Source organism: Eumetopias jubatus, unplaced genomic scaffold (assembly GCF_037043125.1).
Source record: "Eumetopias jubatus isolate StellerSeaLion01/CBP00866 unplaced genomic scaffold, mEumJub1_p1.0 scaffold_4, whole genome shotgun sequence".
Taxonomy (NCBI): Eukaryota; Metazoa; Chordata; class Mammalia; order Carnivora; family Otariidae; genus Eumetopias; species Eumetopias jubatus.
The window spans coordinates 95,203,138-95,225,188 of NW_028274810.1; the positions used below are offsets into that span (position 1 = coordinate 95,203,138).

Here is a 22,051-nt window from a genome sequence, read left to right on the forward strand (position 1 = left end):
AGCTCAATGTGGGTGGGACTCGGTCCCAGGACTCCAGGATCATGACCTGAGCCGAAGGCAGTCGCCCAACCAACTGAGCCACCCAGGCGCCCTGGGAGGGACATTTTGAAATGTCTTACCCCCAGGGATAAGATTCTTTATCTACATAAGGACTGAGGTCAGGATTTGTTGCTAATTTCTTTTTTAAGATTATTTATTTATTTATTTATTTGAGAGAGACAGAATGAGAGATAGAGAGCACGAGAGGGAAGAGGGCCAGAGAAGCAGACTCCCTGCTGAGCAGGGAGCCCGATGCGGCACTCGATCCCGGGACTCCAGCATCACGACCTGAGCCCAAGGCAGTCGCTTAACCAACTGAGCCACCCAGGCGCCCCTTGTTGCTAATTTCTGAGGTGGTGGGTCTTAACCTCTATCTTCCCAACAAACATCCTGCAGAGAGCTGAATGTTAAAGAGAAGGATGCTTGGTAGAGGGTAGCAGTTAAAAACACTTCAGCAAGAGAAATCTCTATGGTTACTACCTAAAAAAAATGCATTCTGTATTCTGGCCACAGCTATAAGTAGCTAAACTCAGTCTTCTCCTAGGAAACCAACAAGTCAGTAACTGTCCCAACAGAAAAAAAATTTCTACTCCTGTGGGGCAAGTGTGCAGGAAAGAACACACCATACCTTGTGAAGGCTTCTACCTGGTACAGCCAGAAAGGGATATTACTGTGGGGAAGCCACCGCAGTATAAAGGTGAAAACTGGAAAGAAAGGGCTGGCCCCAGTAATACGTTTAAGTCATCAGATCGAGACAGCAGTGCCTTTTCTCTTTGTAGGAATTTACTGAAAGCTTCAGAGAGATACACTGAGTTCTCTCCTGCTGTATAAGGAAAAGCAAGAAGGCCTGTGACTGCGTGAATTTCCAGGCCACAGCAACCATGGCAGCTCTCTCAAACACCCAGAGCATGCTGGTAACAGGCCCCCCATGCAGCTTCAATGAAAAGAGCTGAGAAGTTATAGTGAAAAGCTCATTATCGTACCTTCTTTGAAACCACAGTAAAATAGATCTTTTTCCAGAGTCGCAGGGACAGACTGCTCACAGCATGATCATGTCTAAACTGGCCAACTGCTTTACAGAAAGTCCGCACTGAGCACATCACAGTCCTTAGGACCCAATCTTCCCAGAAAGACCGGAATAGCTTAGAAATGGCTCCTTTAGGCATAGTACACCGGGATTTGTGCTTTCTCATACCACGAGTTTTAAATGCCTTCTTTACTATAGGGATAGACAAAGAAATCGGTACCAGGTAGCTCCAAAATAACTGTTATTTGCCCACTACCCACAGCCACTGTAAATATTCCATAATGACAGCAGTTACAGGAAATGCTGAAGACATCAAAGTGAGGTAGAAGCCATGCTTTGGGGAGAATGGCCTCTTCTCTAAAGAATAAGAAGTTAATCAAAGTTCTTACCTCTTAAATTAAACTCTATGTCAGCACTCTGCTTAAAACAAAACAAAACAAAAGGCTTCAAAGCTTCAGGACAAAGTGCAAGCTCCCCAGGACCAAGTACAGCGAGGCCCTTCCAGGTCTGGCCCCTGCGTACCTTTCTGGCCTCGTCTGTTTCCATGCAGCCCTGCCCACTGCCGACCCTACAGCCAGGACGACGATTTGAGTATCTGTAGCTCTCCCAAGGCGGCACATTCTTCTCTTGCTGCCTATATGCACACTGGCCCTGCGCTCTACCCACCTCTTCCAGACTTAAAACAACTTAATTCTAGTGGTCCTTTGAATCATCACCTTCTCTACAGGACTGTCTCTGATCCCAGCCATGGTACCCCATCTATGCCTCTTCCAAAGAAAGCGCTGCCTTACCCATTTGACCCCCCCATCCAGTGCCTGGTACGCAGTAAGTTTTCAGTGTTTACTGACACCTCCCTACAGCAGACTTGTATGCCACCCAGCATCACTGATGGGGTCATGTTTAGAGGCTCAAAGAGGGTAAAAAGTAAACATAAATTTGAATTCTAGTCCAGAAGACCAGTCATCCTTTAACTTAAGATATATTTCCTTTCAATTAGCTATATGACTTGCCCTTGCCAAAAACAAAATGCAACTTTTGAGATGCAAAAAAATCCCAGAGAGGTTGCCAATGCATTATAATAAGTCCAATTCCATTTGTGTACCATTTATCTTCCCTTAGGTTCGGATTAGCCCATTACCTACAAGATGGACTAGGTCATGTCTTTTTTTTTTTTGTCTAAACAAGTGAATAGGGCGCCTGGGTGGCTCAGTTGGTTGGGCGACTGCCTTCGGCTCAGGTCATGATCCCGGAGTCCCGGGATCGAGTCCCACATCGGGCTCCCGGCTCGGCGGGGAGCCTGCTTCTCCCTCTGACCTTCTCCCCTCTCATGCTGTTTCTCTCTCTCTCTCAAATAAATAAATAAAATCTTTAAAAAAAAATAAAAAATAAACAAGTGAATATATAAGACTTCAAACTATCAGAAACTGAGCAAACTGCTGATCTGATTTTTCTTTCCTGGAGCACAAAGATGTCTTCCAATTACAAAATGCTCTATTTGTCCCCTGAAATGTGCTTAAGACAAAGGACAGAATTTAGAGTTTGAATCAACATTAACTCAATTTATATTTTCATTTCTCCCAAAGGCAGTGTATTTTTTTTAAGATTTTATTTATTTATTTGAGAGAGAGAGAGTGAGAGAGCATGAGAGGGGAGAGGGTCAGAGGGAGAAGCAGACTCCCCACTGAGCTGGGAGCCCGATGTGGGACTCGATCCTGGGACTCCAGGATCACGACCTGAGCTGAAGGCAGTCGCTTAACCAACTGAGCCACCCAGGCGCCCAAGGCAGTGTATTTTTTTAAAATATTTTATTTATTTATTTGCCAGAGAGAGACACAGCGAGAGAGGGAACACAAGCAGGCGAAATGGGAGAGGGAGAAGCAGACTTCCCACGGAGCAGGGAGCCTGATGTGGGGCTCGATCCCAGGACCCTGGGATCACGACCCGAGCCAAAGGCAGACACCCAATGAATGAGCCACCCAGGCGCCCCAAGGCAGTGTATTTTTAAAGAAGCATTTCCTTAGCGGAATATAAGCTATATTCCTTGAATTGTCCTTTGACTGGGGATGTAACTCCTTGGGAGGAAACAGGCAAAGGAAAAATTCTATATTAGGTCAATGTTCGCCATACTAAAAGCAAAAAGCAGCCTATTTAAAGAACATCTGGACTGTTTCTCAAAGCCTTCCTAGAATGACACAATAGCACTCAATATTGAGTATTTTGAAGATATGCAAGAAAAAATGACCTCAGATGTACTGACACATAAGACATTCCAGCATGATGTCAAAATTTTTTGTAGTGATGAGGGCAGGGATCACCAAAAGCCTCTACTTTCAAGGATCAGAACTACCTCCAGATTATATAAAGTTAGAGTGTTCACTTTAGAAATTAGCCAACCCCCATTTGCTAGTCTTCTCACCATCCAGGTTGCTTCTTTGGACGGTGGGTACTTAACACTCATTACTATGTATCAGTTGGAAGACAGGATAAACAGAAGCTAAAACTTACAGATGCAACTGCAGACTTTCAGATGCTACATCTGAAAGACATGTACAGTGCATTGGTCTCCCAGTGATGTGGACATAGTGCTTCATCCCCTCCCTGGCTCCCCTCCCACAAAAGTGCACATCTACAAAACCCTTTGTGAAATTCAAAAAGGGAATCAAATTCAAAAGAGTTTTCAAATATAAGCAGAAAGCAAACATATTAAAAAAGAAAAGTAATGCCCAACTCCCACGTCTTCCCCAGGTCCCAGGTAAAGAGACAGCAAAATGCTACAGATTGAATTCTGCTTTGGAGTCAGACAGGCTTGGTGTCAAATCCCAGCTCCCTACTTACTATCTGTGTGACCTTGAGCAAGACAGGTTACTCCCTAAACCTCAGTTTCCTTGTTTATAAAAGGACAATAACTCTACAGGTTATTTCAATGGTTCAATTAAAAGATATAGAAGAAACGTACATTTTGGCAGTTACCACTCATTACGTTGACAAGGCAAGGTTTGGGTTCCATCTTTGTACCTGGCAGTTTTAAAGGGTTTTACTGAAGTACAGTAGAAAGAACACTGAAAGCATCAGAAAGATCTAAGTTAAATCTTATATCCCTGGGGTTCATTCAGCTGTAAAATTTGAGATTGGGCTAGCTGATCCCTAAGTGAATTTCACATTCTGAAAAACAAAAGTAATCCCCAGTTTCTGAATCCTGCATTCATTCTTTTCAGTTTCTTCTTCTTTAACATGAAATACTCATGTCCAGGGGCGCCTGGGTGGCTCAGATGGTTAAGCATCTGCCTTCAGCTCAGGTCATGATCCCAGGGTCCTGGGATCGAGCCCCACATCGGGCTCCTGGCTCGGTGGGGAGACTGCTTCTCCCTCTCCCTCTGCCTCTCTCCCTGCTCATGCATTCTCTTCTCTTTCTCTGTATCTCTGTGTCTCAAATGAACAAATAAAATCCTTTAAAAAAAAAAAGAAAAAAAAAAGAAATACTCATGTCCCTTGTAAACAGGTGAGAAAAATCAAAGAAAGGCCAAGATGCTCAAGCAACTTATCATTTGAGTCACTCAAATTGCAGGCCAGGCTTCTTTTGCAGGAGGGTGTACCTGAAGGGTGTCTGAATGATGCACTCATATTAGTGGTAGGCAATAAAATGCCTGTACCCGGAAATTTTGCATTCTCTGGCACAAAGTCACTGCTAAGCACACTGCCTACCCTGCACAGAGAGACACTAAAAAATGTTTGTTGAATAAATACCCAGATGACACCTGTTGCTCCATACAAAATCTTTCAATTGGTCTCCTTACTCAAGTCAAAATCCAAGAAAGATGGTCAGCACATAAGAACTGTACCAAACACCTTCTGAACGAATTACTTCTTCAAAACTTTAATTATGCTAAGTGGAAAAACATAAACACCATGAAAGAAATGCTGAACCACCGGAAAAAACTTCGAAGCGAAGCCAAGTTTCAACATTCCCGCAGAGATACACCCACTGCTGCGAGGGTCAATTTCTTGGCCTCTTCCAGCTCTAACGAGCACCCTCAAAGGCGCTTGGGGGTGGGGAGGAGGAACCCAGCTCCTGTTCTACCCTGGCACACTCGGCTCTCCACGCCCCACTCCCAACACATAAACCTTGAAGGTGGCTGTCACTCGAGCGAGCACTGAACAGACACGAACACGGGGAAGCCTAAAGGCCATCTCCCCATCTTCACGAGGGTCGCCACAGAACCACAAACTCTGATAAGATCCAAATTAATCACAAACCTAATAAACTTGGTTCCGGCTGTTCCAGCTTGGGATAAGCTATTTTTTCCTACAGCTTCTGGAAGTCAAATAAAAACCCCAAAAGCAAAATCGAACGGTCCATTTCCACCCCCTCCTCTCCCAGGAATGTGGCTACTTTACAAATCGCAAGCACTCTCCGAGACCTTCGCCCGGGGCTCAGATCGTTGGGTGGTTCCCCGGGGAGAGGGGCTGCCCGCCGGGCTTTCGGTTGTTCCGGCGGGGTCCCCGGGAGACCAGCCTGCAATGGGCTCTCAGAGTAAAACTGAAAGAGAAAAAAACCCCAGACTCGCCCACAGTGGCGGAAGGCGCAAAGCAATAGGGGATTTTAGCGCAGAGTGGAGGGGCCCAGAGACGACTCAATTTCCCCTCCGGCCCTCCGCAGCTCTTCTCCGGAGCCGGGCACGCCGCCCCGGTCCGCGCACCCCCCCCCCCACATGGTATGTCGCTCCTCATCAGAGCACATGAACTTTAAAATGGTGCCTCGGGCGGGGGGGGCGGCGACAGAAGAGGAAGGGTCAGAGAGTCCCGGGACGAGCGAGCAGGCGCGGGGGCCAGGGAAAGAGGCCCTGGGTGGCGGGTGGGGCGCCCTGGGTGACGCGCACGTCGGGGGTACAGAGGAAAGCGCACCAGGCAGAGGTGGAGGGAGAAATGGAACGCGGCCCCTTTAAGAGGCCTTCACGGCGCTCAGGGACCGGGGGCCTCTCCTCCACCCCCGGCCCGGCGTGTGGGGCCCTTCCTTGGGGAGAACCATCCCCAGGCCCGCTCCCCGGAGGCTTCCCTCACGCCAGGTCCCGCCCGGCCCTGCCCCGCGGCGGCGGCTCCTCCTTACCCCGCTGTCTGCCGCCTCCTCCCAGCTTTCAGCGACCTCCTCATCTTCCATCTTACTCGCCGCTTTCCCTCCTCCCCCACCCCCTCCCCGCGCCTGCGCCCTGAAGCGCGCCTCCGTCGCGGGCGCCGGCACGCAAGGCTTTACTCAATGGGCCCCGCCCCTTGCCAAGCCCGGAAGAGGCACCCAGCCAGGACCCACTAGCATCGAGAAAGCCATCTTGGAAAAGGGTAGAGAAACCAGAAAGCTGCCATTTTTCTTAAGGGCAACACGTTACCTCTCGTACTGGAGAGGAGAGCCCCTTTGAAGTCATCGTCTTGAGTACGGAAAGTGTGTTCTTTGGAGCCATGTTTTCTAAGGGCAGGCAATCCCTGAAAACTTTTTTAAGTGAGTCGTAATCTTTATAAACTGCAGATTACGTTTTCTTCAACGTTCTGAAAACGGTTTATACCTCACCAGAGGATGAAAAATATCTGCTGATGCATAAGACATTCTATTATTTCTGTGTGATAGGGTGGAAATTTTTTAGTTTTTCCTGCACATAAAGCACTATCACAAGCATCTCTTAACCCTCCTTTGGATCCTCAGTAAAAACATCGTTAGTTGATAATACTGGCACACGAGCTGGACAACCAGCACTACTAAAGTTCTCCTGAGTCGTTAATAACAGATACATACATTAGCATTTCCTTAAAAATTTACTTACGCGTCTTCCTAAACGGTATTCCTGTTTTATTTTTCTCCATTACAGAGGTAGAGACCTTCAACTTTAAAGTTCGACTTCGGACACTTCCAACTCGAACAAGATCCTGTGATCTTATGAGGTAACTTACGGTGTCTGTGCCTCTGTTTCCCCGAGTGTACAAAACAGAAATAATAGTAGTAGTAGACGCTTCAAAGGTAGATCGTCAGAATTAAACTAGTTACTATGCGGAAAAGCGTGGGACAGTGATTGACCGGCAGTAAGACTTCCAAAGGTTAGCTATTATCATCATAAGGGTGTCTTGGCTCCCTAAGACTTGAAATTCTCTAATCATCCAGTTTCCCAAAACACAAAAACAAAGGAAAAATAAACATCATGTATTTTTATTCTCACCGATGTGTTCCTATAAACCTCTAAGTATTTAAACCCTGTCATTTGGTAGTGTTGCATTTAGCTGTTGTAATCAAATTGTCTAACCTGGAATGTGTTTCTTCTCATGTTTCTAGCATGCCATTAATCTTCCTAAAGTAACAGCTTCCTGTTGAGAATTTTTGCAATTGTATTCCTAATAATTATTATTATAAACTGCAATCATGTATTAAATGTTACTAGTCCTTAGAAGTTAAAGTGACGTGCTTATTAATTCTCTGGTTTCATGATTTTCTGTCTCTGAAATATGGATCATCTCTGGGTGTGTCCTCAGTCGGTCGTTTTTACCCAAATGCTCATGGTGTGAGCCACCCACTGAACACTAAAGATTCCTAAAGTTGATTTCCAGCCCTGACCTCCCCTGGTGTTTTTGATTCATATAGCTAGGCTTCTTCTTGGCATCTCCACATGGATATTCCATTAGCAGCTCAAATTCTCTAAAATATAACTATTATGAACAGGCTGACCAACTTCAAAGTGTTGTCTTGCTCACTGTGTGGAGCTATGTTCATTTTGAATATATTCTTCTGTGAACCTGTTCTCTTAAATGAATTATACTGACTAAGCCTTAGGGACAGCAGGGGGGTATGAGATTGTCTATCAGGCCTCAGGTAAGTCTCTTGGGATGTGATTAGTTTTTCAAGGCAGCGGACACTTTTTTTTTTTAAGGCTTTGTAGTTGTAGCATGTTACCAGCAGAGGGAGATAATTCCTTATAATTTTGTTATATTTGGCAACGTGCCTTAACGAAGGAACGAGTTGGGCATTCCTGGGACTGAATTTTCTAGGAGAACAGAAGGATAGAGATCTTGGAGACCATTGGAGGATCCTGCAAAGGAAATAGCTTTTGTTCCAACAGATGGGCTACCAGGAGACCGGCCCTAGTTAATCATATAGGCCCCTTGTGACCTTGGGCAGGTCCCTTCCCCATCTGCAAAATGAAGAGATGGGACCAAATAAGCTCGAAAATTGAGGAAGTGGGGGCACCTGGGTGGCTCAGTCGTTAAGTGTCTGCCTTCAGCTCAGGTCGTGATCCCGGGGTCCTGGGATCGAGCTCCGCATTGGGGTCCCTGCTCCACGGGAAGCCTGCTTCTCCCTCTCCCACTCCCCCTGCTTGTGTTCCCTCTCTTGATGTGTCTCTCTCTGTCAAATAAATAAATAAATCTTTAAAAAAATAAATAAATAAAATTGAGGAAGTGGTGGTGGTTTTCTTCCACTGGGGGAAAGCCCCAAAAGTTGAAGTAGGGGCACATATATATATTAACGGATATCCTAAAACATGAGTTTCTCTTTCCTGTGAAATACGTTTGATATACCACTCATGTTTGGGACTTGCTTTCAGAACTGCAGGCACATTTGATACACCACATAAAACACTGAGATGTGATAGGAATTAAGAGCAAAGCCCAGGGGCACCTAGGTGGCTCAGTCAGTTAAGGATCTGACTCTTCATTTCAACTCAGGGTCATGATCTCAGGGTTGTGAGATTGAGCCCTGCATCGGACTCTGCTGGTGAGCCTGGAGCCTGCTTGGGATTCTCTCTCTCCCTCTCCCCCCCCCCCCAAAAAGGAGCAAAACCCACAGTGAGAAAACTTTCCATCTAATGCACAAGCTGAGGCAATTGTGTTAAGAAATAAATGGCAAAGGAGGAAAGAAAGAAAGAAAAAGAAAGAAAGAAAGAAAGAAAGAAAGAAAGAAAGAAAGAAAGAAAGAAAGAAAGAAAGAGTAAGCAAACTTACCAATGTTTAAAGGTACATGCCTTTTGACCCAGCAATTGCATTTCTAGGAAATTTTCCTGTAGATACATTTGCCCATAGGCAAATAAGAAAAGTACAAAGATATTCTTTGCTACTTTGTTTATAGTCACAAAACACTAGAGACAAATGTCCATCTCTAGAGCTTTTGTTTAAAAGATACATGGTACTGGGACACTGGGTGGCTCAGTCGGTTAAGCAGCTGCCTTCAGCTCGGGTCATGATCCCAGGGTCCTGGGATCGAGCCCCGCATCGGGCTCCTTGCTCAGCAGGGAGCCTGCTTCTCCCTCTCCCACTCCCCCAGCTTGTGTTCCCTCTCTCGCTGTCTCTCTCTGTCAAGTAAATAAAATCTTTTTAAAAAATAAAGATTTTGTTTATTTGAGAGAGAGACAGATAGTGACAGAGATAGCAAAGAGAGAGCACAAGCGGGGAGGAGGGGGAGAAGCAGGCTCATGCTGAGCAGGGAGCCCGACGTGGGGCTCGATCCCAGGACCCTGGGATCATGACCTGAGCCGAAGGCAGATGCTTAACCGACTGAGCCACCCAGGCACCCCTCTAAAATACTATTTTCATCATATATCCTCCCTGTCCCCAAATCTCCATGACCTAGAAGGTAATACCCAGTTTTCCTGATGATATTTCAGATCATATATAAACTGGCCTCAATCTTATCTCCTCCTGTTTGTCAGAAGGAACATTGCATAGAGATGAATACCATAGGTTTTGGTACTCATCATCACTCATCATCAGGGAAATGAAAATCAAAACCACAAAGAGATATCACCTCGCACATGTGAAAATGGCTATTACCAAAAACACAAGAAAAAACAAGTGTTGGCAAGGAAGTAGAGAAAAGGGAATCCTTGTGCATTATTGGTGGGGATGTAAATGGGTGCAGCCACTGTGGAAAACAGTATGGACATTCCTCAGAAAATCAAAAATAGAACTACCATAACATCCAGCAATTCTACTTCTGGGTATTTACGCAAAGAAAACAAAAACACTAATTCAAAAAGATACATGCATCCCTATATTTATTGCAGCATAATTTACAATAGCTAGGATATGGAAACTAAGTGTCCATTGGTGGATGAATGGATAAAGAAGATGTGATATATGTTATCACTCAGCCATAAAAAAGAATTAAATCTTGCCCTCTGTGACAACATGATGGACCTACAGGGTATTATGCTAAATGAAATAAGTCAGAGAAAAACAAATACTGTATAATTTAACATATATGGCAACTAAAAAAAACAAAACAGGGGTGCTTGACTGGCTCAGTCGGTGGAGCATGCAACTCTTGATCTCAGGGTTGTGAGTTCAAGCCCCACATTGGGTATAGAGATTACTTTAAAAAATAAATAACTAAACTTAAAAAAAAAAAAAACCTGAGGGCGCCTGGGTGGCTCATTTGGTTAAGCGACTGCTTTCGGCTCAGGTCATGATCCTGGAGTCTAAGGATCGAGTCCCGCATCAGGCTCCCTGCTCAGCAGGGAGTCTGCTTCTCCCTCTGACCCTTCCCCCTCTCATGTGCTCTCTCTCTCTCTCTCTCTCTCTCTCATTCTCTCTCTCTCAAATAAATAAATAAATAAAATTAAAAAAAAAACCCTGAAACAAATGAACAAACAAAACAAAACAGAAACAGACTGATAGATACAGAGAACAATGTGGTGGTTGCCAGAGGGAGGAGGTGGGAGAATGGGTGAAATAGGGGAGGGAGATGAAAAGTACAAACTTCCAGTCATAAAATAAAAATAATATATAAATAAATAATAAATATATGAATATAAATATGTAATAAATAAATGAATAAAATAAAAAAGACACAGCAGTGTACAATGGGATCATGTACTCGCTGTGTACAATGTACACCATGGGGAATACAGTTAATAATATGTAACAACTTTATGTGGTAACCTTTGGTAGATATGTCTGTGGTGATCACTTTGAAATGTATATTAATGTTGAATCATTATATCATTCACCTGAAACCAATATAATATTGTATGTCAAACTATAGTTCATTAAAAAAAAAAGTTCTAGGGGCGCCTGGGTGGCTCAGTCGTTAAGCATCTGCCTTCAGGTCAGGTAATGATCCCTGGGTCCTGGAATCGAGCCCCACATCGGGCTCCCTGCTCTGCCAGAAGCCTGCTTCTCCCTCTCCCTCTCCCCCTGCTTATGTTCCCTCTCTTGCTGTGTCTCTCTCTGTCAAATAAATAAATAAAATCTTTAAAAAAAAAGTTCTAGAGATGGATGGTGGTGATGGTTGCACAACAATATGAATGTACTTAATAGCAATGAATGCTACTTCAAAAGGGTAGATAGTAAATGTTGTTTGTTTTTTATGTGTATTTTACCACAATAAAAAAGTTGGAAAAGGGCGCCTGGGTGGCTCAGTTGGTTAAGCGACTGCCTTCGGCTCAGGTCACGATCCTGGAGTCCCGGGATCGAGTCCCACATCGGGCTCCCTGCTCGGCAGGGAGTCTGCTTCTCCCTCTGACCCTCTTCCCTCTCGTGCTCTCTATTTCTCATTCTCTCTCTCTCAAATAAATAAAATCTTTAAAAAAAAAAGTTGGAAAAAATAATGAACAAAATTAATAATAATAACAAAGTCTTTGAAGCAAAACCACCTGGGTTCAAACCTTTGCCTGTGATCCTGGGTTGAGCTAGTTAATCCCTGTGTGCCTCAGTTTCTTTTGCCCTTTTTTTTTTTAAGATTTTATTTTTGGGGCACCTGGGTGGCTCATTCGTTAAGTGTCTGCCTTCTGCTTGGGTCATGATCCCAGGGTTCTGGGATCGAGCCCCACATCGGGCTCCCCGCTCTGCGGGAAGCCTGCTTCTCCCTCTCCCACTCCCGCTGCTTGTGTTCCCTCTCTCGCTGTGTCTCTCTCTGTCAAATAAATAAATAAAATCTTTAAAAAAAGATTTTATTTTTAAGTGATCTCTACACCCAATGTGAGGCTCAAATTCACAATCCGGAGATCAAGAATCACATGCTCCACCAGCTGAGCCTGTCAGGCGCCCCTCAGTTTCATCATCTGCAAAATAAGCACAATAATGGCACCTACTTAGCAGTTTGATACATAATAAGAGCACACAATAAACATCAGCTATGATTATTATCAAAGATTTTGCTTTAATAATAATACTGTCATGCTTATCACAATTAATAATTTTATATTGGCTTATTTACTTGTTTATTGTCTGTCTCTCCCAGTAACTCTAGGGGACCTCTACAAGGGCACAGGGCTTTGTTAGTTTTATTTAAAAATGTTACTATACATATTACATGGTTTGGCACATATAGGTGCTCACTAAATATTTGTTGACTAGATGCCCTCTTAGTTGTCAAATTCCCAATGTGTTCACTTATTCAACACATACTTAGTAAGTCTCTACTGTGTGCCAGTGTCTATATTAGATGATATAGCAGTGAACAAAACAGAATGTCTGACTTAGGAAATTGAGTGGGGGAGTGGTTCTATATTTGAACTTGTTCTAACATGATCCAGCAGTTCCAAACCAACCTGAGCATCAGAAGTCCTACAAAGTCTCAGAAAAAGTCTGAGGTGGGGTGGGGTGTCCTAAGGTGGGCCCTGGAACCTGCATTTTTAAAAGGAAGCACTTAATAGCTGGTCCAGTGTTTCTAACATTGAGCTCCATAGAGTATTTTGGTGGGTGATGGGATTGGTCACAAGCTCTATGGCAATTTTTATGCTTGGGTTTTTTTTTTTTTTAAGATTTTATTTATTTATTTGAGAGAGAGAGCACATGAGAGGAGGGAGGGTCAGAGGGAGAAGCAGACTCCCTGCTGAGCAGGGAGCCCGATGCCGGACTCGATCCCGGAACTCCAGGATCGTGACCTGAGCCGAAGGCAGTCGCTTAACCAGCTGAGCCACCCAGGCGCCCTATGCTTGGGGTTTTTAATGACAGGATTTTAATATTTCTTTTCTTTTTTTTTTATTTGACAGAGACAGAGACAGCAGGAACACAAGCAGGGGGAGTGGGCGAGAGAGAAGCAGGCTTCCCGCTGAGCAGGGAGCCGGATGTGGGACTTGATCCCAGGACGCTGGGATCATGACCTGCGCCAAAGGCAGACGCCTAAACGACTAAGCCACCCAGGCGCCCCAGGATTTTTAGTATTTCTTTTGCCAGTTACAGTTGTCAAGTTTCTCTTTCATAATGATATTTCCTAACTGAAAGACTTTGAGTTTCTTAAATCAGAGTTTCTCATACTGGGATTCCATGAGTATATCCCCTGGGGCCTCTGCATTATTCAAGTTTGAGGACCACAGATCCGGTGTTTTCTGGAGTGAGGCTGACCCATGTCTCCTCAACAGCACCTTGCCCTCCCAACTTGAGAGGGGACTTGGGTTCTGACCCAGACCTATGTCCCAAGAGATACCCCAGAAGGTCGCCTTTATTCCTGAACGGTGGGCTGGCAGTGACGAGCGCTTCAGTTTCGGGTGCAAACGGTGAAGACCGAAGCCCCTGGGCTCTGTATCTCTGGCATTTCCTTAGACCACTTGCTGTACTCATGAGTCCATGAAGATTCTCACCTACACACCAGGTTTCCCCCTTGAAAGAGGTATTTTGTTGGACCCCGCCGCCTCGTGATAGTGATACCGTAAAGTACTGGAGCTTGGGAATCATACATGCCTAAGTCCAAATTCTGCCGTCTTCCCCACCCCCATCTTGCCCCTCAGATGTGTGGCTTCGGGAAAATATAGTGATAATACTCTGCGCCTCAGTTTTCCTCATCTGAAAAATGGAGCTAGTAACAAGTCACACAGTGGTCACCTCCATTAAGGGAGGCTTCGATTGCACAATCAAGGCACTGAGGTTCCCTTCTTCAGTTGACGTCCAAGTGCAGTTCCATTCACCACAGCCCTCCCTTGTGCTCATCAGGCCCCCGGGGGTCCAAATGAGTTAGAGTTGATTCCCAGCCCTAGGTCTATACAGTCTCAAGCCATTGGGAAAACTGCCCGGTTGCCCCTAGGCCTAAGTGCAAAGGAGGGTGGGTGCAGCCCTGAGGTCGGTTCTAGGGACTCAAGGAAGGCGGGCGCAGAAGCGCGACGTTTCCCCACCCCAGCTTCACTGCCCCGGGCGGCGTTCCAGCCTTTGGGGAGCCTCTGCATTGGACCACATCCCTTCCCAACATGGCGCCATCCCCAGGCCGCCTCGCTCGGGCCTGCCGCGCTGACGTATGTGCGAGCGCGTCCTCCGCGCTGGACCCCGGCGCATGCGCACTCCACACTGTCTTCTCCCGGCCAGAGCAGCAGCAGCGGCGGCGGCGGCGTTTGAGTGGAGGAAGATGGCGGCTCCGGGCGGCTCTGGGTCCCGCCAGCTGTAAGGAGCCCCAGTGCGGCAAGCGCCGCTTGAGGCGGAGCGCCTCTGCTCTGGCCCTGTCCCTGGCTCCCTCATCGCCGTCGCCAGCGGAGCGAACCCGAGAGCGTGGCGCGGGCTGGGCCAGGTGAGGCTTCTCCCTCTCCTGGGGCCGCGGCGGGGAGCCGGCGCCTTCTGCCCTTTATGCCCCAGGCCCGCAGGGGGCAAAGGGGGCGTCCCTGGCCCCGCGCAGGCCGCGCAACCTGTGCGGGGGTCGGTGCCGGCTGGCCTGGGGGCCTTGCTGTCGTCATCCTCGGCCTCTCTGGGTTAGGCAGGGAGGAGGAGTGCCCCTTCCCACCCAGCCCTTGGAATGGGAGTGAACCCGGCCCCTTTCCTCAAGTAGGGCGGTTCACATTCCCTCACCGGGTCCACGAAGGGGTGTATGACTAGGGCAAGGATGGCTCTCAGAGTGTCAAATAATCTTTCACTCAGCCTCCGGATCTTTAACGTCTTGCGCTGAGGAGCCGGAGTCCAGTGCCTTCCAAAATTGGGGCTGCGGCGAGGGGCCAGCATCTGGGAAGCTGTAGCTGCAAAGGGGCAGATTTTGGAATTGGTTTAAAAAATAAAACACAAGCAGCCTGTCTTACCGCTTAGCTTTTTGAGTGTTCCTCTGGCCAAGTGGGAACTGCGGGTCTCCTTGACTGAGACAGCAATCCACGTTGTGGCTGTGAGAATTGATTGTGCAAAGGGAATGGTGGAGGGTGGGAACGAATTTGTAAACGGAGAAAAACCGATTCTGAGATCTTGATAGTCTCTGCAGAGTAACTTCGGTGCTAATGAAGTCTTCGTTTGTTTGAAAACCTTTGTGTTTTTGAGATTCGGAATGGCTAATTGCTTTTGTGTTAAATCTCCCGAATTTTATTAAGAAAATAAAAGCTTTCCTTAATTGCCAAAGTCTTTGGGCTTTTCTGTGGTGGGATTCTGATTACTCTGGGTGAAGATTTAAGCACCTTACCAGTTCTCACTTGCTGGCAAGGACATTGTACTGTGCTTGTTATTCCTTTTTGAGAATAAGTTTTTGTTGTTCAGCTGCTAATTGGGAGGTTTTGATTTCGTTTCTCACGTTGGGAAGCCGGTTTGAAGCCTTGTGATCTCTTCCTTGAAGAATGATGGAATCAGTTGGAATTGTGCTATGGGGAAAATGTTGAGGCAATGGCTTTGGCGTGGACACACCGAGTATCTTTGTAACTTAAATTTGTTTTCCTTGTGCTTGCAATGATGACGACATGGGTTTAAGGGGGTAAGGAAATTAGAGGAGAAATACCATCATTTTGAGTTGAACATTTAAAATTCAGTATGTAGCTTTTACAGTGAATAGTGACTGTGTCAAATTCCTAACTTTTGAGCATATTCATGTGTATAATCTGATTGGGTGTCCTTTCTATTGTATGTTGTCATTTTATACCCTCTAACTGTTTGCTTTTGACAAACCCAGTATAAATCTATTACTCAATCTACATTGACCAACGGATGTTTTGTCTGCTTCAAAAAGCTTTTAATTGTTAAAATGACAACTGCTTGGTTTAATAATAGCTAATTCTTTGACCTTTTCTTAAAGCTTTTCCCATAGAGATTTGTAGATTTTCTTAGTGCCTTTCATAAAGACGTAAACCTGAACAAATAGCTTCACAGAAAATTGGAGAGCCACCTTAAATTTCAATTTGCTACAAGTCATGAAATAATGCAGTAAAACATCCTGATGGTTTGAGGATGGGAGTGAACCTGGCCCCTCTCCTCAAGTAGGGCGGTTCACATCCAAGAAGCAAGTATGCTTCTTGGCATAATGTGTTGCATTGTTGTGCTAAATCATCATCAGGTATTGATGCAACTTCATGACATCCATGACATCATTCACTCTCCAGCATTTTGCCCTTTGCAATTCCTTACTTTCTCAGAGTCACTGAAAGAAGAGGATCAGGAAAAATAGCTTAGGATGCTCCTTACTGTCTGATTTCTTAAAAGAGCCTTCATATGACACTGCTTTATGTAGTTACTCGTGTAAGATTCAGAGCTGTGTGTGATTCCTACCTTTATGAAAAGCAGGCACAGAAAATACTAGTAAAAACCGCTGGGTTTTACAAGAACATTGAGGTCCCAAGGAGAAGTTATATCAAAGATGAACAAATAAGTGATTATCTTTTGTGATTTCAAGGTCGTTTTAGTGAATTGACAACTCTTTACAAAACCAGAAGCTGATTAACTAATGCCTTTTCTATTTCAACATTGTTATGTGGGTCAAAAGAGGTAATGTTTTGTGAGAGTCCTTTGTAAAATAACAGGTAAATGTTAACTTGATTATTCAACGATCAGTTTTATGAAAACCCCCTACTGAGGGCCCTCTATATACGCAGGGCATTTGGGGGAGTAGGTACTAATGATTCTAAGATAAGACACCTTTTGGTCTCAAGTTGCCTACAGTCTGGTTGGGGAGCCAGACAAGGAAACCAGTTAAGTATGTTATAGTGTAAGAAGTAAGACGTGCACAGAATCCAACCAAGGGAATCAAGGAAGGCTTCTTAGAGCCAGGATGGTTTCACAGCCTTTCCTATTCTGCAGAAAAATCTGCCTTTTGTGAGTGACTTGCTTTTTATAAGAACTTAAAAAAAATTTTTTTATCAGGAGTTCTTTCCCCCTTTTATTCATTCACTGTCATGACACTTCCCACACAGTATGCCCCCGTTATGATTTCTGCATTCTCAAAAATCCAACAGTCTTGGGAGAACCTGAGAGTGAGTCATATGCCAGGCAACAAACAAAAACATTGCAGCTGCAATGAAAATATCTCAGATTACTAAATGGTGACAACTTTAGAGTGATGATGTTTTTGTTTTTGTTTTGTAAACTGGCATAAGAAGCGACGTATGATTTTAATTTGATCACATTTAGTTAATGTTTAGTTGTCAATCCCTTAGAATGTTGACTATAAGTAGTTATTAGTACTGTCTCGTTTCTCCCAATAATCGAACAAGAAGGTCCTTTTTCTTTGGGTGAAGCTGACAATTTAAACCAGGACTACACTAAACTACTTCATAGAATCCATTCATGTAGATGAAGGTTGCTTAGCATCTCTGATATTGAACTTCTGTATCCCAATACAAGTTCCTCATCTTAGTGCTGTGGTAGTTTTATAATTAATTTAGCATGTTGTTGCCTATATTGCAAACATTTTATGAGTTTTTGGATGTGTAGAATCTACGTGGTGCAATATTAGTAGAACATTTACAGTTTGGTAACACTCACGTTTACATGTTACCATGTAAACATTCAACACTGAAAATGAGGGCTTTAAGGTGTTGGTTGACAGAAAAATGAAGGTGATGTGTCTGTTTATTTTCCTATATTGTGAGTTTGTTACATATAGAAGGATATGACATACAGACAAGTCATTTTAAAATTGCCCAGTCTTGGGGTACCTGGCTGTCTCAGTTGGAAGAGCATGTGACTCTTGATCTTGGGGTTGTAAGTTGGAGCTCCATGTTGGGTGTATTTATTTACTTAAGTAAATAAATAAACTTAAAAAAAAATTGCCCAGTATTGTGCTCACAGTTCAGCTTTTCTCTTTCATTCATTCATTCTTTCTTTCTTTCTTTCTCTCTCTCTCTTTCTTTCTTTCTTGACTTATTTATTTATTTATTTATTTATTAGAGAGTGCGGTGCGGGATCACGAATGGGGGGTGAGGCAGAGGGAGAGAGGATCTCAAGCAGTCTCCACACTGAGCACAGAGCCCCATGTGGGGCTTGATCTCAGGACCCCGAGATCATGACCTGAGCCGAAACCAAGAGGTGGATGCTTAACTGACTGAGCCACCCAGGCGCCCCCGGCTTATTTTCTAAGCTGTTTTTTGTGACCTGGGGGTGCTGGCTGGCTCAGTTGATAGAGCATGCTACTCTTGATCTCCGGGTTGTTGGTTCAAGCCCCACGTTGGCCATATAGTTTACTTTAAGATTTATTTATTAGAGTATGAGAGAGAGCACATGCATGGGGAAGGGCATAGGCAGCGGGAGAGAAAGAATCCTCAGTCAGACTCTCCGCTGAGCACCAAGCCTGACACGGGCTCTATCCCTCAACTCATGAGATCATGACCTGAGTTGGAATGACCAGTCGGTCACCTAACTGCTGAGCCACCCAGGTGCCCCGAGTATAGCTTACGTTAAACGAAAAAAGTGTTGGAAGAGGGAAAAAAAAAAAGAACTAAATTGTTTCTTGTGACCCTCTAAATGTCTTGTAAAATTACAACTTAGTGGTATTCCTATAGCTTAAATTCTTCCTTACTCATGGTTGTATTGGAAAGCAAATTTGCTTTGAAATTTGATTCTTTCTGTATTAAATTTCTACTTTTTTTTAAAGATTTTATTTATTTATTCATGAGAGACAGAGAGAGAGAGAGAGAGAGAGAGAGAAGCAGAGGGAGAAGCAGGCTCCCAAGGAGCAGGGAGCCCAATGCGGGACTTGATCCCAGGACCCCGGGATCATGACCTGAGCCGAAGGCGGATGCTTAACCATCTGAGCCACCCAGGCGCCCTAAACTTCTAGTTTCTAATTGTAAAGTTTTCCCCCAAGTTTTTAATTTTTTCCAGTGTCACTGTTCTGTGTTTTGTTTCCAAAGTGGAAATAATCTTGTGGTGCTTTGATGCTTATTTATATATATAAATCTGAAAATGTAGAGGTATTATATAAAGTAGTAGTCACTTGTAAAATATTACTACAGTAACTTATCCTCTAGTAATACATAAATTTGAGGTAGTTCAGTTAATTTCTATAAAGGCGAACAGGTTTTAGTTTCAGCTGTTAATATTTTTTTAGAATATTTAATATTTAGGATAAGATTTTTTTTTTTTTTAAGATAAGCTGTATGCCCAGTGTGGGGCTTGAACTCACGAATCCAAGATTAAGAGTCACATGCTTTACTGACTGAGCCAGCCAGGTGCCCCTATTTTGAATACTTTTATTTCAGCTATTTTAAGGAATTCACTAGTAGGGCATACTTTCCAAATTTGTGTTTCCTTTATTATTCTTGTTTTATTAATTTTTTAAGATTTATTTATTTATTTTAGAGAGAGAGCTGGAGAGCATGCATGGGTGGGCAGGGCAGAGGGAGAGGGGGAGAGAGAATTGCAAGCCGACTCTGCCCTGACTGCAGAGCCCCACATGGGGCTCTGTCTCAGGACCATGAGATAACAACCTGAGCCAAAACCAAGAGTTGGATGCTTAACCTACTGCGCCACCCAGGGGCCCCTATTAATCTCATTTTAAATGCTTGGTTCAAGTGCTCGCTTCGGCAGCACATATATTAAAATGCTTGCTTCATGTTGCTAATAGAGAACAAGGAATTTTTTTCCAGAATAAACCTCTTAGTGCATTGTTTGGAGAAAGATTGATGTTAATTATAAATTCATCAATACAGTTTTACATAAGTCAAGCAGACAAAGTCACTTATCATATGGTTGCACTTAATTGTGGAACATAAGGAGTAGCCTGGAGGACATTAGGAGAAGGAAGGGAAAAATGAAGGGGGGGATATCGGAGGGGGAGATGAACCATGAGAGACTGTAAACTCTGAGAAATAAACTGAGGGTTTTAGAGGGGAGGCGGGTGGGAGGATGGGTTAGCCCGGTGATGGGTATCAAGGAGGGCATGTACTGCATGGAGCACTGGGTGTTATACGCAAGCAATGAATCATGGAACATTACATCAAAAACTAATGATGTACTGTATGGTGACTAACATAATAAAAAAAAATACAGTTTTACTAAAGTGTTGCCTTTCCCATCTCCTGGCTTTTCAAATGGAAGTCAGAGGGAAATGGAATTTATCCTTCTATTTCAATGTTTCTTTTTAAAGCTTTTTTTTTTTTTTTTAAGATTCTGTTTTTAAGCAACCTCCACACCCAACATGAGGCTCAAACCTACAACCCTGAGATGAAGAGTCACATGCCCCACCGACTGAGCCAGCCAGGTGCCCCTAAAGCTTTTTTATTAGTAGTCTTGCTAGCTCTTGCCAAAAAGGAACATCTTCTTGTCTTGGGATCAAACAGTATTGTGTTTGCATTGTGTTGTGCAGGACTGTTTTTCTTAACTTTTGATTTAATACTTAATGACGTCTTCCCAAATAGATTCTTTGGTCTAGTCAGGATCAAGCAAGCTGCCCTCTTCCTTATTACTGAATCTAAAGGTTTACTTCCCTGTGGGTCCTTCATATTTTGATTTGTCTACCTTTTTCACCTCTCCCCTTTTTCTCACGAAATGCAATTCTCTCCTCCAAAAGTGTGTTTCATACATCATATGGAATTTGGGAATGTAATTCTCTAGAGATGTATAATGACCTGTGGGTTAAAATTTCACATTTTATTTACCTTAAAAGTAACTTAATGGTAACAAATCTTGAAGACATGATAGGTGAAATAAGCCTGACAAAAAAGAACAAGGACTGTAGATTCCACTTATATGAAGTACCTAGAGTAGTCCAATTATAGAGACAGAAAGTAGAATGGTAGCTGCCAAGGGCTGGGGAGAGGAGGGTTTGGGGAATTATAGTTTAAAGTTAAAAGAGTCTCAGTTTGGAGATGGACGGGGGGATGGTTTTATAACAGTGTGAATGTACATAAGACCACCAAAGTGCACACTTAAAAGTGGTTGAGATGGCAAATTTTGTTACGTATATATTACCACAATAAAAAAAAGTAACAATGGTTTATATATCCTCTGTGGGATGGCTTGAAAACCACTTATTTTAACATAGTAAAGATCCTAGGCTTTCGCCCCAGGTAGACCGAGGCTCATACCCTACTTCTCTTTCCTAGTATGGATCTTAGCTTCTCTAAGTCTCAGTTTTTTCATCTATAAAATGAGGATAATGGGGCCCCCTGGGTTGCTCAGTCGTTAAGCATCTGCCTTCAGCTCAGGTCGTGAACCCGGGGTCCTGGGATGGAGCCCCGCGTTGGGCTCCCTGCTTGGCGGGAAGCCTTCTTCTCCCTCTCCTGCTCCCCCTGCTTGTGTTCCCTCTCTCGCAGTGTCTCTCTCTGTCAAAAAATAAATAAGATCTTTATTTTTTATTTTATTTTTTTTAAAGATTTTTATTTTATTTACTTGAGAGAGAGAGTGAGAGAGAGCACATGAGAGGGGGGAGGGTCAGAGGGAGAAGCAGACTCCCCGCCGAGCAGGGAGCCCATTGCAGGACTCGATCCGGGGACTCCAGGATCATGACCTGAGCCGAAGGCAGTCGCTTAACCAGCTGAGCCACCCAGGCACCCCTAAATAAGATCTTTTAAAAAAAGAATGAGGATAATGATGCCTGTGTTGTGGGACAATTAAATATGGGAATGTATGTGACCTTCTTAGCACATTGTGTAGCACATATAAACATCCAAATGTTAGATGTTATTATATTATTTTTATGGAACATTAAAACTGGGGACAAGGGGTGTCTGGCTGGCTCAGTCGGTGGATTGATCGTGGGTTTGTGAGTTTGAGCCCCACGTTGGGTGTAGAGGTTACACAAATAAATAGATAAATAGGGGCGCCTGGGTGGCTCAGTCAGTTAAGCATCTGCCTTTGGCTCAGGTCATGATCCCAGGGTCCTGGGATTGAGCCCGCATTGGGCTCCCTGCTCTG

The 22,051-nt window shown here is 44.2% G+C and overlaps 2 protein-coding genes across 5 annotated transcripts in view; one reads left to right on the forward strand and one right to left on the reverse strand.

Annotated features, from left to right (window-relative positions):
• SZRD1 (SUZ RNA binding domain containing 1) overlaps window positions 1-6,251 on the reverse strand; it is a 31,227-nt gene extending 24,976 nt beyond the window's left edge. For 2 of the 4 annotated variants that reach the window (XM_028108213.2, XM_028108212.2), the window contains exon 1: window positions 6,171-6,251. In XM_028108213.2, coding sequence (XP_027964014.1) covers window positions 6,171-6,221 — 51 coding nt within the window. In that variant the 5' untranslated portion in view covers window positions 6,222-6,251. The remainder of the gene's footprint in view (window positions 1-6,170) is intronic. The other 2 variants (XM_088022594.1, XM_088022595.1) reach the window with 2 other exon arrangements.
• An 8,073-nt stretch (window positions 6,252-14,324) lies between these two features.
• The window catches only part of FBXO42 (F-box protein 42), a 104,895-nt gene continuing 97,168 nt past the window's right edge, over window positions 14,325-22,051 (forward strand). Inside the window, exon 1 of the mRNA XM_028108354.2 lies at window positions 14,325-14,528. The gene's annotated coding sequence lies outside the window, so the exon portion shown is untranslated. The remainder of the gene's footprint in view (window positions 14,529-22,051) is intronic.